Source organism: Rhinolophus sinicus, chromosome 14, assembly GCF_057876585.1.
Source record: "Rhinolophus sinicus isolate RSI-liver-muscle chromosome 14, RSI-T2T, whole genome shotgun sequence".
Lineage (NCBI taxonomy): Eukaryota > Metazoa > Chordata > Mammalia > Chiroptera > Rhinolophidae > Rhinolophus > Rhinolophus sinicus.
This window is the reverse complement of record NC_142514.1, coordinates 145,241,732-145,261,153: the sequence shown is the minus strand read 5'-3', so window position 1 is coordinate 145,261,153 and position 19,422 is coordinate 145,241,732. Positions and strand designations below refer to the sequence as shown.

Sequence of the window (19,422 nt, the reverse complement as noted above, 5' to 3'; positions counted from 1 at the left end):
GACTAACACCAGTGGAAAGATCGTCCAGGTTTTAGTGACGCCACATAGGAGCTGATCTTCACCTCACCCACCCTTCAATTCCCCTGCCAGGGTAGTGTCAATGGGGGCCAGTGGGGAAATGATCCTCCACTATCATCTGGTAGCAGTGAGAGAATGAGGGAGACTGAGGTGGGGCTAATGGTAGGTACTCTGCTCACTCCAACGTGAATCCTACTTGTGAGTGAGCCAGTAGGGAGCTGAGCTTCTACCTAAAGTCTACAACAAAGCATTGCGAACCAGCTCTCCACTTCCCTCTTCCTTAGTAGCAGTGGGGCCCAACAAGAAGCTGAGCTTACTTGAAGGCAAGGTACCATGTAGTCAGTGTCACACTGTTACTGGGGAGGCGACAACAAGGCTCCATTTTTGTCAGAGTTGTGTCAGTAGTGCTCACAGCAGTAGGAAGCTGAACATACACACTCATCTGGTGGTTGCAGTGACACCTCAACAGGGGAACTTCCTCCTTAAAAAAGACTGAATATGACCCAGAGTCTCACAATATAATATCCTAAATAGGGTTTCTAGGTGGGAATTCCCACCCATTCTCAGGATGTTTTTTGCTTTCCCATTCCTGAATCCCAAGAAAAGTTGGTCAGGAAATCTGGAAAATCAGCTCCTTGAACCCAGTAATAGCCACAATTGGAAATAAATGTACTGCTCACAATGTATCCCTTAGACATTTTTCCTATTTATCACTAGAGTTTCTGGGTGGGAATTCCCGCCTGTTCTCGGGAATTTTTTTCGCTTTTCTGTTCCCGAATCCCGAGAAAACTTGGTCGGGAAATCAGGAAAATCGGCTCCTTGAACCCAGGTGGTTGGTAGTATTGGCCGTCATTTTGTGGATATGATTCATCGTGGAGAACAGAAAACAGTTTATATCTTGGGATTCGGGAAAGGGAAAACGAAAGAAATTCCTGAAAATGGGCGGGAATTCCCGCCTAGAAACCCTAACTCTAAATGTCTGTGATACAACAAAAAAAATCACTTGTCATACCACACATGAAAATAATCACAACTTCAATGAGAAAAGATAACATATGCCAACACCAAGATGAATAGAAGGTTGAAATCATCTGACAAGTATATTAAAGCAGTCATCAAACAAATACGTCATTAAGCAATCATTAATTTTCTTGACAAAAATGAAAAAATAGGAAAGTTCAGTAAAGGAATATAAGTTATACAAATAACGAAATGAAAGTTGTAGATTTGAAAAATACAACTGTGTTTCCCTGAAAATAAGACCTGGCCGTACCATCAGCTCTAATGCATCTTTTGGAGCAAAAATTAATATAAGACCCCGTCTTATTTTAATATAAGATGGGTTCTTGTATAATACAATTAATACCGGGTCTTATATTATTTTTTGCTCCAAAAGATGCATTAGAGCTGATGGTCTGGTTAGGTCTTATTTTGGGGGAAACAAAGAATCAGTGAAATTAAAAACTAAAACAACTTGCTGGATAGGTTCAAGAGTAGAATGAAAAGACAGGACAGACTCATTGAACTTGAAGAAAGAAGAATAGAAACACCTGATCTAAATGAAGAGAATATAAATCAGAAAAAGAATAGAGCTACGTGGATCTGTAGAACTATAAAAGAATGAGCTAACATTCATATTTTGGTAGTCCTGAAAGGAGAGAAGAAAGAAAGGAGGACCGAATAAGTATTTAAAGAAATGATAGCTGAAAACTTCCCATATTTGGTGAAAGACTGAGCTACAGATTCAGGAAACTGAGCAAACTTCAAACAAGATAAAACCTCAAAGAAATCCAAACCAAGACACATATAATTAATGTTCTAAAAATTAAAAACAAAGAAATCTTGAAAGCACTGAGGGAGAAAGTCCTCATTATACACTGAAAAAACCAACATCAAAAACAACAATTTTCTTTTCTGAAACCATAAGGCCAGAAGGAAGTGGCACAATATTTTTCAAGTACTAAAAGCAAAGAATTGTCAAATATAAATACTGCATCTGGCAAAAATAGCCTTTGTGAATGAAGAAGAAATAAAAACATCTCAGATGAAGGAAAGCTAAGATAATTTGTTTCCCACAAATCTACCTTTAAGTAATGGTTAAAAGACATTATCTATTGAGAAAAGTAAATGATAAAAAGAAGACCTGGACTTCACTATTTAATAAATACACAGAATACAATGAAAATAAGGCAATCTATCAAATGATGTGAGGTTCAGGTAAAGCAGTGCTAGGAGGGAAAATTATAGCACTAAATGCTTACATTACATAGGAAACAATAATGAAGATATAGTTGCCCACCAATACAAAGGCAGAGAGCACAAAAATAGCCATTACTCTTACATTACTAAAAAGGTCCTAGGATATAAAAAATCATCTTGAGAGAGAAGAATAAATGTGTGGAATCATTCTGTCTGATACTAAGGCTTACCATATACCTACAGTCATTAGGACAGTGTGGTACTGGTGGAAGAATAAACATATAAATCAATGAAGCTAACTAGAGAACCCAGAAAGAGACCTACACAAGTATGCCAGACTGATTTTTTGTTTTTTTGTTTTAAGGTTCAAAAGCAATCCAATGAAACAAGGAAGGCATTCAAAAAATTGTGTTGGGGAAAAGGGACATCTATAGAGTAGGGAACTACCTCAACTCTAAACCTCACACTTTATATGAGAATTAACTCAAAATGTATTGTGAACTTAAATGTAAAATGCAGAACTATAAACTATGAATCTTTAGGAGAAAATAATCAAGATTTAGGGCTAGTCGAGAAGTTTTTAGAACTGATATTAAAACTACAAAGATTCATCCCACTATTATCATGAAAATATTGTGTTCCAAAACATGTTTTGATTCATTTACCGCAAGCATATTTGTATATTACATACATGCATGCATGCAAACATCCATGTTTAAAAATATTCTAAAACTGCATTTTTTTGTATAGAAAAATGGTGATGTCAAGATATATCAGGTAATTAGTTAATATTTTAATTGCCTGTACACAAAGTGATGATTTTTATTGGAAGTACTCCACTTTGTCTATTTTTATATTATAAACAATCTAAAATTAAAAAAAATGTTTAGGGTTTTTTATTTATCAGTTGAGGGATAAACCTATTTGCATTGTTTAGTAACATCCTTAGGGCTAGCTGCATTTCTGTTTCTTAGGCTCTAAATTATGGGATTAAGCAGAGGTGTCAGCACTGCATATGTTACAACCATCAGCTATCTTTAAGGAATGACTCAATGTCCTTAAGCCTTGAAAAAACAAAGCCAGTAAATCCACAGTGTATGAAGTTGGACAATTAAGTTCGCGAACTCTTCCTAGAAAAAGTGCTATATACCTTATTGCTGAATATCATTATGGTCACCTTTGAAGTACTCCCCTTGGGAAGCTATGCACTGACGCCAGCGCCTAGTCCACCCTTCAAAGTAATTTCGGAACTCTGTGGAATGGCCATCAAAGCCGTTGTCGTATTACTCTTGATGTCCTGAATGTGTTTGTTTTTAAATGAATTAAAGAGTTTATTAGCCATAGAAAAACATTGATTCCTTAAAACCAATTCTCATTAAGTTTCCTGGAAAACAGTAAGCTTATAGAAAATTTCTTTCTCATGAACAGAAAACCACTATGCTTTTGGTCCAAGATATGTTGGGTTTTTTCTTCCTTCTTCTTCAGTTGATAGATAGTTGGATGTAGCCAAATCTATAAATAGGTGTACTTACCCCAAATGTGCAACATAAATACAGAAGCAATGAATAGAAGACTCATAACCAATGCTGAAACAGGGCCAACTTTGAGGCCAGGTGAATCTTCAGTGTAGAATTGCCACATTCCCCTACTGCCAGCTGTGGTCATACAGCCTGCACTCCTTGTTCCGCAGCTGGCATTTATCCTCTGGCGGATCGTGGAACCTGCCGCTCAGGCGGCCACTGCTTGTTTACTAACTAAAAACTCCCTCACAGACAGTGCCATGTGAGCTGGTGCATTGTTGTGATGCAAGAGCCATGAACTGTTGGTAAAAAGTTCAGGTCGTCCAACTTTTTCACACAGCTTTTTCAGCACTTCCAAATAGTAAACTTGGTTAACTGTTTGTCCAGTTGGTATAAATTCATAATGAATAATCCCTCTGATATCAAAAATGGTTAGCAACATCGTTGCAACAAGTTTGCAAACCTAACTGTCAGACCTCGTATGCACCTTACAGGGAGGTAAGAGGAACATGTTGAAAAGTTCTTATACCTCCCCTTTGCAGAGGGCATCTTCATAACTATGGACACAATAAAGACATAGAAAACAATAATGAAGATATAGCTGCCCACCAATACAGAGGCAGAGAGCACAAAAGTAGCCATTTCACGATGGGAAGTGTAATCACAAGCAAGGCAGGCAACAGGGGAGATATCACAGAAGAAGTGATAGGTGGTACTGAAGTCACAGAAAGACAATTTGAATCCAATGAGGATGATGCACAGAGAAACTAGGAATTCAACCATCCAAAAGGCCATCATGAGCTGAAAGCAGATCTTGTGGGTCATAAGAATGGTATAGCGCAGTGGGTTGTGAATGGCAGTGTACTGGTCATCAGATGTGGCAGCCATGACGAAGCAGTTGTTGGCTACCAAGTCAAAGAAAGAAAACATCTGTGTGGCTCACTCAGGAGAAAAATGGTCTTGCTGTGTGACAGCAAGTCCACTATCATACAGGAAATGATTGCCACAGTGGTATAAGTTTCTGAAAAGGAGAGGCCAGAGATGAAAAAGTACGTATGGGTGTGAAGGTTGTGACTGAGCTTGATGGCCACCATTATGGATACATTAGCAACTATCATGGTCACAACACAGAAGAGAATTATCACAAAAAAAGAGATTCTGCAGTTCTGAGAAACAGGAATAACCCCACAGAAAGAATGTGCTCACTGTGGTATGACTGCCCATTCTCCTGGTGTGTGCAAGTTTCTTTCAACGGTGCTGAGGTCCTTAAAACAGATATGACCGTAAAAAGATCTTCATGCACTGATGTCACCTAGACTTTATTTAAAGGAACCTGCATAAGTTAAAGCAACTCTTCATGGAAGAGCCTGAGAAAGGGACGCAAATGCACCTGAATTAAGTCAAGTTTGGGAGTCAGAGTGATAAGAATGATTCTAGTATGAGAATCTGTATAAATGACAATCTATGAGAATGACAATCTAATGAGAATCTGTGGTTTTCACAGCCAGAAGTTATGGGGACTTCTCTCCCTAGCACTGGAACGCTGGGCTGAGAAGCCTGGTGTGGGGCTCCTCTGGGGGCACCTCTACAGCCAAAACATCCCTCCTGATTTTTAACACGTTGCGTACGGCGGGGTTTAAATCCCTCGTGAAGATTCTCGTGATCCGTACGCAATGTGTTAATGGTCACACATGGCTGTGGGACCAGCCCATTCCACATCTCTGCCCTTCCTACCAGTCTTGAGGTGGCTTCTTCTGAATGTCCTTAGTTGTAGGACTTCAGTTCAGCTAGACTTCAGGTGATTCTCAATGATTGTTGTTCAGTAGTTTAGTTGTAGTTTTATGTGGTCATGAGAGGAGGCAACCACAGCATTTACCTACTCCACCATCTTTCCAATCAGGATCTTCATACAAATAGGCAACTATGAATCAAATTGCTTTGTTTCAACCCACTGGATTTTGTGATGCTACATATTTCAAATACTTTTTGAGATCTAATGGTACCCTGGTACTGAGGCGTGCTTAATAAACTATTGATTGAATGATTCAAATAATTCAATCATTTAAATCATTTAAAATAAATACAATACTTTAAAAAGTTTAGGGAGATCAGTGAAATCTTCTAAAAGAACTTTGACTTTTTTTTCAGTGCAATTCTTCTTTCCTCAGTTTATCATCATGAAGCAGCTCTGAAGGTGATAATTGTGACAATGACTAGACCCCCTAAATGAATTCAACATGTTGTAACTTCTGCTAGGCTGCTTCCCATGGTAACAACCGAAGCTTGAGATATACAATATCATTAATTCTAATACAAATCAACAATTTTTAAGTTCTTGAGAATTTCTCTTTGATGTTCTTTTCCAGATACCTAATATAATATGATGGACTAGCCTGAAATCAAAATGATTTTGAAGTTACTGTCTCATTTTAGAATGGCATATTCTAGTCATAAAGTTCTAATCAACTTTTGGGTTTTCAGCAAAACTTTCAGGACATTTTCTAGCAGGTGTACTTGTTATGTGGTTTGCCTTGAAGTCTGGAACTGAATAGAATCAAGCCACATTCTTCAGATTAACTTGGCAAATTATATTTCTATTTTGATTGTTCATTAAACATTCAGTCTTACTAGAGGTGAGGACAGAAAAATGATATTAAGATAAAACTGAGGGTCCTTATAATTCTTCTTTGACTTAGTTTTAAAACAATTTTTCCTCTTCTCACTCTCAGCACACTGCACTGACCTGACCTTAGTCTCTCACCTTAATGATCACTGACCCCAGGCAGCAGAAGACAAACATCCAGGTTCTGAACAACGGTCATAAGGTTTAACCCCCTGGCAAGCAAAGATAACATCTTAATCTAAATTATGTTTCACCTCCCAAGCCTTACTGTGGGATGACCCCCTTGGCAATGGAGCAGACCTCAGAGCCATCTTCAAGACCTAAAGAAATGATTTATTATCCTTACCTCACCTCTGACCAATCAGCTCCCAGCATGACCCTGAACCCCTAACCCATGGAGTCTTGTGATTTTGCTCCGTATAATCTGTAACCTACATGCCATCAGGGAGTTGGGTCTTTCAGAGCATGAGGTCGCCCATCTCTATCTGGACTGGCCAATTCTAATAAACTAATTCCTTCTTTACTGAAAATCCCTGCTACGCATTTTTTTGTGCAGAGCATGCAAACTCAATGATTGGGATTTGGTAACAAAGACACTCCATAGAATTTTTATCTTAACATCAGTCACTGTTAAAGGTTAAGGGGCAGAAAAATAATAAGCAATCAATGGTGCAAGAGAAAGACAGAAACACTGGCTAGAAATTGTTCTGTAGGATGCACAAAGGTTAAAGACAAGAAGATAAAAAGAAAAATACTGTGTTTCCCCAAAATAAGACTTACCCCAAAAATAAGCCCAGTTCCTCAAAAGTGGGGCTTCAGGGATTGAGATAGGAGAATCTAAAATCAACAAAATGAAAACAGACAGCATACTGAATGTGAGAAGATATTTGCAAATAATATATCCAAAAAGGAGTTAGTATCCAAAATATGTAAGGAACTCATACAACTCAATATAAACAAAAAACAAAACAAAAACCAAAAAACACACACAAATAATCCAGTTAAAAACTGGGCAGAGGACCTGAACAGACATTTCTACAAAGATGACTTACAGATGGCTTACAGACATGTGAAAAGATGCTCAACATCACTAATCATCATGGAAATGCAAATCAAAACTACAATGAGATATGTCTCACACCTGTTAGAATGGCTATTATTAAAAAGACAAGAAATTTTTAAAAATAAAATAAATTTTAAAAAAAGCCAAGAAATAAAAAGCTTTGGCGAGGATGTGGAGAACCCTCCTGCACTGTGGGTGGGATTGTAAATTTGGTGTAACAACTGTGAAAAACAGTACGGTGATTCCTCAAAAACATAAAAATGGAACAACCATGTAATCCAGCAATTCCACTTCTGGGAATTTATTCTAAGAAAACTAAAACACTAATTCAAAAAGATATATGCACCCTTATGTTCACTGCAGCACTATTTACAATAGCCAAGATATGGAAATAACCTCAGTGTCCATCAATGAATAAATGGATAAAGAAGTTGTGGTACATATATACAATGGAATATTACTCAGCCATAAGAAAGAATGAAATCTTGCCATTATGCAACAACATGGATGGACCCTGAGGGTATTAAGTGAACTACATGTGGAATCTAAAAAACAAAACAAATGAACAACAACAATAAAACCCCCAAATCGTAGATACACAGAACAGACTGGTGGTTGCCAGAGGTGAGGCGAGTTGGAGGATGGACAAAATGGGTGAAGGGAGTCCAGGGGTGCAGATTTCTAGTTATAAAATAAATAAGGGAAGAGGATATGATGTCTCAAAAAGTTTCTGAAGAAATTATACCTGCTTGGACTGCAAGGGACAGTACAAAATGAAGATGTCTTTGGACTCTCAACCTACAATGGGCAGGAAATAGGCCAAGACAGCTACTCAGCTATAACATGGGCTATTTTTTTTCCTGTAAAAGGATGATTCAGAGGATTGAACTATAAGCCAGAAGGCAGAGCCACAGAAACGTATTAGCAGGAAGTAGAACTGGACCATGATCAAGAAAATGAGAACCTGTGTCTCGCTGGATTTTGGAATTGCTATGGGCCAGTGTTGCTATGTGACTCCTGTATTCCCCCTTTATGAACAGGAGTATTTACTAAAGCTTTCCTACTCCTGTATCAACACTGCCTGAAAGATGGGTAGAAGTCATAGGCCATCTCTTGCTCCTAGGTCTTCAAATCAAGGGGTATTACATTTGAGGAGCTGTACCTAAGGAACCTCACCATGCCTGAACCTGATATAGATCTCATGATGATAAACTCAGTGTTGATGCTGTAATGGCATAATGTTTTGGGGGAATGTAGGAGGGTAGGAACGTATTTTAGCAGGTGAGAAATACATAAATTGTGGCCGGAGGGATTATGGAAGATTGGAGATGGTTGCAAAGTCTTTGCTATTTCTCTTGTTGAAAGGTGTGATCTAATTTCCCTCCCCTTAAATCTGAACTGGCTTTAGTGATTTGTTTTACCAAGAGGAGACAGTGTAAGTAATATTCTGGGTCTCCTGAGGTTAGGTCATAGGGAATTCCTTTTTAGTCTCCTGGGACATATGCTATTGGAATCTGAGCTACCACGTGAGAAACTCAACTACTCTGCAGGTAAGACCATATGGAAAGACTCTAACACTATATGGAGATAAGGTTTTCAAGCCATCCTTGCGAAGGTGCCAGACATTTGAGTGAAGCCATCTTGGGCTCTCTAGTCATGCCCAGATGCCACCTGAATATCACTAAGTGACTCCTGTTAATTTCATGTGGAGAAGAAATGCTGTGCCAAACCCAACCTGAATTCACAAAATAATGTAATATAAAATGGTTTTGCTTTAAGCCACTAAGTTTTGAGTGACCTGTTATGCATCAATAGATAACCTGAACATCACTTTTCCTCAGCTAGTAAATGGCATCCCATTCACATCCACTGAATAATCTAAGCCAAAAATATCTGAGGTTTCCTCAACTTCTCTTTTAACTTTTAACTTCCCACACTAATCCATTAACAAGTCCTTCGGTCTTTTATCCAAACTACATCTTGAATAGGTTCAGTTCTCTCTAACTACACTGCACCTGAACTAGCCCAACGTACCATCATCAAAAATCTTGACTATTAATCTCATTGGTCTCCTGTTCCCACTCTTCCCTTTAATAATTTTTCATACAACAACCAGACTGATCTTTTAAAAAACTACTCACATTAGATTACACCTATTAAAATCACCATTTAATGGCTTCCCATTCCTTTAGGAATAAAACTGAAACTTTTCCATGGTCTATGATGTTCCCCATGATCTAATCCTTTGTGAGTACCTCTCTCCTCCTGGTTCACCACGGCCTCCTTATTTCTTGAAATAACAGGATCTTTGTACTTGCCAGATTTCTGTCTGGCGGCTTTCCCCTCACTCTCCATATCAATGGGTCCTTCTCATCATTCAACTTTCTACTCAGCTATCACCTCCTCCAAGTGGCCTTCCTTTTCACTCTCTCTAAGGTAACACCACCCACATCGTCCCAGTTACCCTTTATAAGTCATATCAACCCAACTGACTTGTCTCTTCCATACCACTTATCATAGTCTGTATTTCTAATGTTTAATTCCCTAGCTCTACCCCACTATAAGCTAAACTGCATGACAACTCTGTTCTATTCATCAACATATCTTCAGTATTTACTCAGTTCCCAGAATATAATAAAGGCTCAAAAATACTTCTGAAGAGAATGACTATGCCCTATCTACCTGTAAAATGACTTCAAGGCCTGAATCAAATAATCCTCAGAGGCTTTGAGGTCACAATGGCAGGGAATTATCAATGTTTGAGGCCCCCTCTCCCACGTTCTCCCTGAATTATTCTAAACCTTAACAGATCTGGAAATTAATGTTTATCAGTGGTCTTTGACTCAAATTAGTTCCCAATTAACAAAGCCCAAATGATACCTGAGGTAAAATACAGAAGACCTGTCATACTTGGACCGTAACCTCTGAGATGAGTACAATGTGTCCAGAGGGACACTGGTCTCAATATGCTGGACTTTAGAGTTCACATAACTAAAGCTCTGAGATGTCATGGGAGTCAGGATGCACCCGCGATTTTTTACAGAATTGAAAATGTTGTTTATAAAAAATATAATACTATAACAACACCTCAAAAGAGGCTCAGAGCAAGAGGTGATATTGTCTCTTAGCTAAATTATACGAGATTCCTGAAAGGGTAAAGCCATATATTGCTGAGACTTCTCTTGCTTTTATTTTTTATTTATTTTTGAAAGTAAAGCAAAGATAAGCTTATGCAAGCAGAGTGACCACTGATGCCTTTAGAACCCAACAATATCAAATGGAAGCCTGCAAACCTGAATAGCCTCACCCTGGGAGACATTCTAATGTAATAAGATGATGGACTGAATGGGATTCTAGTTATGTGCCAGTTATCTTTGGACTTTTATGATGATTTTGCTGTGAAGTGTCTGTAGCCACACACCAGCAGGTGGACTGTGACATAACAGAAATATATCTTTAGTCTCTGCCCTCAGTTCCTGACACAAAGCTCCTAAAACCCTTCCAATTTCCTGAGTAATAGGGGTGCTAGGAGTATCTTTTGTTCTAATAGAATATTTGATCTCTGACCCCCATTTCTGACACAGAGCTCCTAAATACCCTGGAATTTCCTGGGGGACAGGAGTATCTTTTGTTCTAATGAAGCAATTCTTGGTGAGCTCCTGGATAGCTTCAGGATGGGGGCTGGTCACCAGAAAGACCAAACCATGATTAGAATTTGGAACGGTCTGCCCACCCCTCTGTTATGCAGGGAAGAGACAGGGGTTGGAAATGGACTTCATGCCAGTAAGGCCGCCTCCATAAAAATCCTTAAACACTGGCATGGAGAGCGTCCAAGCTGGTGAACACATCCATGTGCCAGGCGGGTGGTGCATTCCAATGTCACGGTGACAAAGCTCCTGCCCTAGGGACCCTTTCAGACCTGGAGCTATGTATCTCTGCTCTGGCTGTTAATGTGTATCCTTTCTCAAGTCTTTTATAATTAACTGGTAAATATAAGTAAATGTTTCCATGAGTTTTCTGAGCCATTCCAGCAAATTATCAAACCTGGGAGAGGGTGGTGAGAATCCTGGCTTTGTAGCCAGTTGGACTGAAGTGTGGGTACCCTGGGGAGCCATTACTTACACCTGGTGTCTGAGGGCAGTCTTGTGGGACTGAGTCCTTAAACTTGTGAAGTCTGACATGACCTCCAGGTGGTTGGTGTCACAATTGAATTTAAAAATAGGGCATTCAATTGATATCTGGATATTTAGAAAATACTGGTTTTCCAATTGGTTGGTGGGGGAAAATACAGTACACATTTGGTTGTGAGCAGAGACACAGTTTTCCTTTACCCATTATTTTAATCATTTCATGTGTTTTTTTAAATTTAATCATATTACCTTTTAATCTTTGTTATATATTTTACCCTTAAAAATTGCATTGTAGATCCTCTACATTTTTACTTAACAGTTTATTTTAAATATTATTCATTTTATTACATCTTTTTGCTATATCTCCCAATCCTTACCTCTCTCATCCCATTACACTGAGACGTGGACTTTTATGATCTAAGTCTTGCTTTCAGATGCTCTAAACAGTTATCACAGTATATGCTTTGAGTTGGGAATTCCTGACTCCAGAAAATCTCCTCACCCTTTCTAGTCTCATGGTGATACTGTATGTAAATGAGGGTAGATCATTATACAAAAAAACAGTTAGTGCAATCTTTGACAACATTTCTAGTTTTTGTAATGGGTACTAACTTCCTTATAAACCAGACTATGGAACTACGATTGCTGTTAACAAATTAATTTCCACCCTTAGAATTAAAAGATACTCTTTTTAATTCCTACAAATAAAGAAGACTGCATTATGCCAATGGGACTGTTTGTTTTTAACATGTGTTTAAGTATGGACAGACTTCCAGTCAAATCACGTGACTGTGGTGCCCAGACCTGATATCCTAAAAGATGGGAATCAATTCAGCTCCCCTTCTTCATCATTGTTTTGGAGTCTTTACAGCCTAGACCTTCTAGGGCATAGAGTTTGTTCAAAAGACTGATACAAAGTAACAGGTTAGGCTGGACTGCTCTGTTCAAATCCTCTAGTTCAGTAACAGTGCTAAAGTCATTGGAATCAGAGGACTTGATTCCTCTAGAAGCAGAAGACTTGAGCCCAAATCTCTCCAGACAAACTACTGGATCTCCCTAAGACTTAGTATTCCAATCTGTCAATTGAGGAAAATTAATAAGCCAGCATCACAAAATTGTTATGAATATTAATTGGAGAAGCATGGTGGTTTTGGACCCAGACTTTCTGGATTCAAACATCGGTCCCACAACCTCCTAGCTACATGATTTAGGGCAGTGTACTTAATTAATGTGTCTGTGCTCCAGATGACTTTTTTTTTTTTTAAAGAGAAATAACAGTACTTCATAGGATTTTTGCAAGGAATAAACCAGTTAACATATGTAATGTGCTTAGAATTGGGCTTGGCACATAGCAGGTGCAAATTACTGCTTGCTAAATAAATTAAGAAAGAGTACTTGGCATCTACAGATATTAATAAGGGTGACAATTACAGTAATAATAATTGGTTTACTAGTGTATAAAAGTGAGTATCAGAAGAAGTATGAATTTAAGCGATCAGTTATGCAGCATTTGGTAGGTCCTAAGCGTGATACAGGTAAACAAAAACGTGCCAAGAATGGATCCTAAGAATATATTCTGACAGCTGCCTTTCTCATGGCCTCCTTCACATCTCTGTTCCTCAGACTGTAGATGAGAGGGTTCAACATGGGGATCACCACTATGGAGAACACAGACGTCACTCTGTTCTGTTCAGGTGAGTAGCTGGATTTGGGCAGCACATAAATGAATGTGACGGTTCCGTAGAAGAGAGTGACCGCAGTGAGGTGGGAGGTGCAGGTGGCGAAGGCCTTGTGCCGCCCTTCAGCAGAGCGTATCTTCAGGATTGTGATGAGGATACAGATATAAGAGAGAGAGATCACAAACATCGTGACCACAATGATGGATCCAGAAGAAACGGAAGGGATAATTTCAATAATGGAGATATCTGAGCAAGAAAGTTTCAGCAAAGGGGAGAAATCACAGAAAAAGTGACCGACCTGATTTGGTCCACAGAAAGACAGACTCAATAAACATCCAGTGAATGTCCAAGCATTCACACATCCACCCAGGTAGGACATCCCCACTAAGTGACTACAGATTCTGGGGGACATGTGGGAGGAGTAGAGCAGGGGAGAGCAGATGGCCACATAGCGGTCATAGGCCATGGCAGCCAGGAGGAAGCACTCAGTGCTCCCAAATGTGACCACAGAACAGAGTTGAGCCATACAGCCAGCAACAGGCAGACAGATTCCTTTCCTCAGGAAGCCCATGAGCATGACAGGTGTGACTGAGGACGATAACCAGACGTCTACAAAGGCCAAATGGCAGAGGAAAAGGTACATTGGGGTATGAAGCTGAGGGCTGCTTCTGATTAACACGATGATGCTGACGTTGCCCAGTAAGGTGACCGCATAGATTCCTAGAAACATCACAAAGAAGATGACACTAAGTGTAGGATCCTCTGTTAACCCCAAAATGATGAACTGGGTCACACTGGTGTGGTTTCCAGCCTCCATCTCCTCTGTGAATTATTCCTGTTGAGGGAAATGTGAATATTCATTTCTTTTATGCTTCTTGGAGTTTTGCCCCTGTGTCATGAAAAAGGCAAAAGTTCCTTTGTTTTGAGGAAATCCTGAGAAAGCAATCCTGAGAACAGTGATAAATAATAAGGGAAGACACAGGAATTGCTGCAATCCGAGGGAACAATTTGAAGCATACTAAAGAGCCAGTAAAAATTAGAAAAGTTACATTTACAAGAATGAGAAAATAGAAATATAAAAATTTCTTTTAATATTTCTGTAAAATATTATAAAATTTTAAAAAATATTTGGAATTACTCTATTGACCTGAAATTTTCATTTATGCACATGTTTTCTTTCCAGTAACGTCGGCTAAATAACAATCCCTACAGGTAAATTCTACAGACTTATATATTATCTTTACATGCACTTTCTTTTAATTTTTCCATATAGTTAACAACTAAGGAAACACTCAACTTAAATCTTTTACTTAAAACAATGCCTCACAATCCATTTTCATTTATTTTAATTTGGGGGCATAAGTAAGTAGTATTTACATATTTCTAATCATATTACATATTCCATTTTTATAATTTACATTTTCACTTAATATTATCTATAAAATATTTCCCAGTTTCCTGAGGTATTTGCATATCTGAAATGCTGGCTGGAATATATGTCAAACTCCTTAGCATGGTATTCATGGAACTTCATAATCTGTCTCTGATTATTTTTCTGAATGTATCTTCCTACATATGCTTCCGTGCAACTTTTGTGCTTTTAAGAGTCATATGTTAATATGAAACAGATATTTTCTACTCAGTGTTATTGGTTCTAATTTTCATAGAAACACAATTTTCTGCTAACAACATTATTTCAGTTATAAGGTCTTAAACATTTACCATAAATAAATATCAGTAACAAATATCTACAAATGTGTTAGTATCTTAGAAATTATTACATGTCTTACTTTAGATGAGAAAGCATTCAGTATTACCAATAGTGGGACTCAGTGTGACAATGAATTGTGAGGTCTAATGAATCAATAATGAGAACCTGCAGCTCATTGAAGAATATGTCCTATTTCCTCTCTGACTGGTCTTCATTAAGTGCACTTACATTACTCGAGTATCAGGCAGCTTACTGCCATTGCTGTTAGCTTTATCATTAAAAATATCTGTTTTAATCTTATCAATGATCCCCTAAGAGTTTAATGGTACAAATGGTAAAAACCATGTCTTTTCTATAGAAAACTTTGAAATACTTGACCACAGCTAGCATGCCTGCACTGCTTTCCCTTTTCTAAAATTAAGCATCCATAGTTCCTTTGGCCAGGCACCTGTGGCACACTTTTCAGATCCTGCAAAGTGCTCCTGTCACCTTCTGAACATACACTTGTGTGAGGAACTGGGCCTGGCACTGAGCAGTCTCTGTGCTCCTTCCTGTGGCTCAAGCAGAGCTCAGTGGGGCCCCTGCTTCACTAGCATACTGCGTGCGTTTGGATGTCTACTGACAGCAGAGTTTCGGAGATGGAGAGAAAAAAGATGGAGAGAGTCAGATCCTTGGCCTCCCACTGGCCAGCTGTTTTAACTTGCACATGACACTTAATCCCTCTGACTCTCAGTTTTTTCATTTGTAAAATGGGAATAATTGTCCCTGTAATGCACCTTTGTTGTGAGATTAAAAGAAGTATTTATAAAGTACTCAAAGGTGTTTAGTCACACATCAGGGCTAAGTAACAATTTTTTATTAGGTAAAAATAAAGTGTTGGTAGATTTTCAGTTATTTAACTTTTTTGATGAGAAGCATATATAGTTTTTCTTTCAACACATGGCAGATTTTCACCACAAATCCAAAATAAGACAGGAAGTACAGTATCCGATGCCTTCATACTTCTAGCTTATGCCACTCAGATGCGTAATATAACAACTGATCCTTTTTGCTCCCTTCCTCTCCACTGGCCACCTGGGCTTCTCTCCAGAGCTCTTCATTTTGGCATTCCATTCAGGCTGGCCCACCCACTCTGATTCTCAACTATCTTTTCTGTCAATGCACAGGTCACTTTTGATGCTGGAGAGAGGGCACAGCACTGTGAGCCTCAGCTAACCTGAATATCTGGTGATTTCTCCCTGATTTCCTTCCATAGTTTCAGCTGTGGTTTTGGCTCCTGCAGACCCTCCACACTGCCCTGGGAACTCCTGAGCAGCCTGGTTTGGGTGCAGTGCATCCCTTGCTGAGGCCACAGTATCAACAGACGTCAAGAGCTAACTTCATGAGACAGTGTCTCTTATTTTTAATTTCCCATTGAACAAATAAAAATTTAAATTATTGGAACACAATCTATGAATACTGTACTCACCTTCAGACCCAGGATTGTTGAGGCTGAACTCCCAAGAGAATTGCATAAAGCAGAGGTTTTCCACTTAGTTTTCTAAGTAGTTGTGCACTGAATAGTCAGCAATGTAAACCACTGAATGCTCCCCTCGGTCAAGGAACGTAGTGGTGGTTCTTCCACACAGGCAGTGAGGATGAGGGCGTGTGTGGTGGGAGGGGAAGGAAGTCTCTAATAGAACATAACAAATCCCCTCAGGCTGCTTCTGCTTGCCCCATTGAGAAACAGGTTCTCTTGTACAGAAATGCTGCGTGGAACCCAGTGACTCATTAAGGCCAGGCTGCCCTTCCCAGAGGCACCCATAAGCCAAGGTAGCCTTTGGGATTCCTTCTCCTTTGTTTAGTGAAAATCAAGGAGAGGGTTCTTGGTTTCCCAGAGCGTGTCTAAAAGTCAGAACAATTAGCTAACTACTCGATCAGGGTTAGTAGGATGATGTCAGTGTATCTTCTGATAAAATAACCTTTGAGTCAATAAGAACAGGAGCATTAGAATTAAGTAGGGAACAGTAAGGAAGAAAACGATTACTGTGGCTTAGTGACTATTTAGCTATAGAGAAAAATTAGGACGATTCTTCTTTGGAATTCAGTATATACAGGATGGTCCCCTATTTAAGTGTCTTGGACTCTTTTTGTCCCTCCCCTCAACAGAACACTTCAAGAAACTCTTCTGAGGCATCTAAGTCATCCACATTCCATCAAGGCAGATGACAACAGCAAGTACATTAGATACCCCACCTTCCTTTACACGTCTCTAAAGGTTACCATTGGGATCCATCATTCTCACAGCTCTTTTTACAAGCTCTGGTGAGAAGAGCGATCCCAAAGTGATTTATTTTGCTATTCACAACCATCATTTTCCACTTTCAAGTTCTACTCAGGGCTGAACTCCTTTACTGTTCGAACCATTAATTTGTCCTATGCCCCTTCCAGGATTGTCTGACCCCATCTGGGAATATGTATTGCAACCTAAAACCATGAAAATATTATCCCGCAATATGTAAGCCTCCTCACGTCATCAGTCATATTCAAAGTACTCACATTGTTATCAAGAAGCAGAGTAGAACGCAACACGAGAAAAAGAAGGAGCAGGTCCCAAATCTTCAAAATGGTGTTTGACAGTAGATCGGCATCCTGCTCAGTTCTTCTTCAGCATTAAACCGAATTATTGGTCTTTTTGGACAGTAGCAGTGGCCAGTACTCCATAAGCCCTGAGAAGTTGAGAGAGAACTTCACTTAATCACTGATTTATTCAACCCATCATCCAAACTAAATTGAGTCCCTGCTCTCCAAAACACAAAACTACCAAAACAAATTTCATCCTAGACAGAATTTATGACATAGTATCATCAGTAGTAAAATGAAAGCATGTAGAAGCTGTTTCAGAAATACAGGAGAAAGAATGATTAACTTTGCATTTCAGGGGCTGGTCAGGGAACGTGGCATAAATAGAAGTTCCTGGGGCTAACAAAAGGTATCTTTCCAAGGATCCTGATGGAAGTTTGTCCAGACATTTGAACAATGAAAGTTGGCTAGAAATGGTGACAAGAGTCAGTATTACCAGAGCTTTAATTCCATCTCTGTAGACAAGACAGTCCCTTTAGCTGAGGACATCAGGTAGTGGGAAGAAAGCCAGGGGAACGGTATGAATAAGTTAGCAGAAACAGAACACAGTCTACTGTCACTCAAAATGGAGTCCCTGGACTGGTGGCGGTTAGCAAACAGCTGATTATCAATGCACGATACAATACGGACAGAACATGAGGGTAACCATTTATACACTTTATTGCTATTCAGGAGAGTAATTTTAAATGTGTTGATGCTAATAATAAAAAATGGGTTATATTTTTGTTTTTCTTACTTAATTTTTTTAGTAGTTCAAGTGTTATTGCCTTTCTATAAATTATTGATCCATGGATGCTTGGGGGAATATTGTCCCTCATTTAAATAGTTTGAAAAATCTAGGGATGACCTTTGTAACCTGGAGACCCGGGTGCAGTTTGAGGTGTATGAGCTCAGGAAAATTGTTTAACCTCTTTGGGACTCAACTTCATGATCTCTAAAATGAGGTTAATAATTCCTATCTCCTAGGCTGGTCATAAGGTTTAAATGGGATAGCATATAATTATGTGGAAAAGTTAAATGACATTATTGATATATCCTAAAGATGTCACAATAGAAAAATGTGCTTCGGTGTGTTGACTCTGATAAGTCACATTCATCAGAGTTTGGCAGAGCCTTGTTACCTTTTGCAAATTATTCTATTTCATCCTCAATCCCACACACTTCCTCCTTTGAGGTTCATGACATTGCAACTATGGCATCTCATCTTCCCCACTGATCTCCCGGGCACTATTCATTCCTTGAGGACTTTAGCACTTCCATTACAATTTCCTTCTCCGTCTCTATCATTGTCAACAGCCAGGACAACTTCTAACAACTTGGATTTCTCAGCTAACATGTGAACTTCAAATTTCCTCCATGTTCTTGACTCTAACAGCTTTCATTCATACACACTGTATTTATGAAATCCTCTGTCAAATTCATACACTAAATCTAATTTTCAGTTCTGTTCTGCCACTTAAAAATAAGTAATTAAAACTACAAATATGTTGTGAAAGCCTAATCAGCCAAAGGCCACCAGAAACAAACCTACAGCGTAACAGTCAAGTCTAGTAGCTCGATGCTGTGATGGAGGGTACTCCAAAGGACCACTGCACGCCTCTTAACAATGGAGAGAAGGCACATGCCTTTTGAAAGTTTTGGATTCTTAATACAGGATTCTGAGGAGGAGTAAGGGGACGTAGCTATCAGTTCTGACTGGTTACTGCATCTGAGGTGAGATGACGAGAAGGGGGTAATCTGGGATTAGACACTGTCATAAAATGATGGCAATTTAGCAACTGTGTATTCCAGCAATAGGTGGGAATAGCACCTCCGGTCTGGATGCATTCTTGGTAAGAAAGCAGTAGTCACTAAAAA

The 19,422-nt window shown here is 39.0% G+C and overlaps 1 protein-coding gene and 1 long non-coding RNA gene across 2 annotated transcripts in view; both read right to left on the bottom strand.

Annotated features, from left to right (window-relative positions):
* The window catches only part of LOC148755863 (uncharacterized), a 115,247-nt gene extending 97,608 nt beyond the window's left edge, over positions 1 to 17,639 (bottom strand). Inside the window, exon 1 of the long non-coding RNA XR_016018755.1 lies at positions 17,482 to 17,639. This is a non-coding gene — a long non-coding RNA (uncharacterized LOC148755863). The remainder of the gene's footprint in view (positions 1 to 17,481) is intronic.
* LOC109445512 (olfactory receptor 5P1-like) lies at positions 13,117 to 14,061 on the bottom strand. The gene has a single exon (XM_019727948.3). The coding sequence runs from the start codon at positions 14,047 to 14,049 to the stop codon at positions 13,117 to 13,119; it is 933 nt and encodes a 310-aa protein (XP_019583507.3). The 5' UTR covers positions 14,050 to 14,061.
* Positions 17,640 to 19,422: the final 1,783 nt, after the last annotated feature.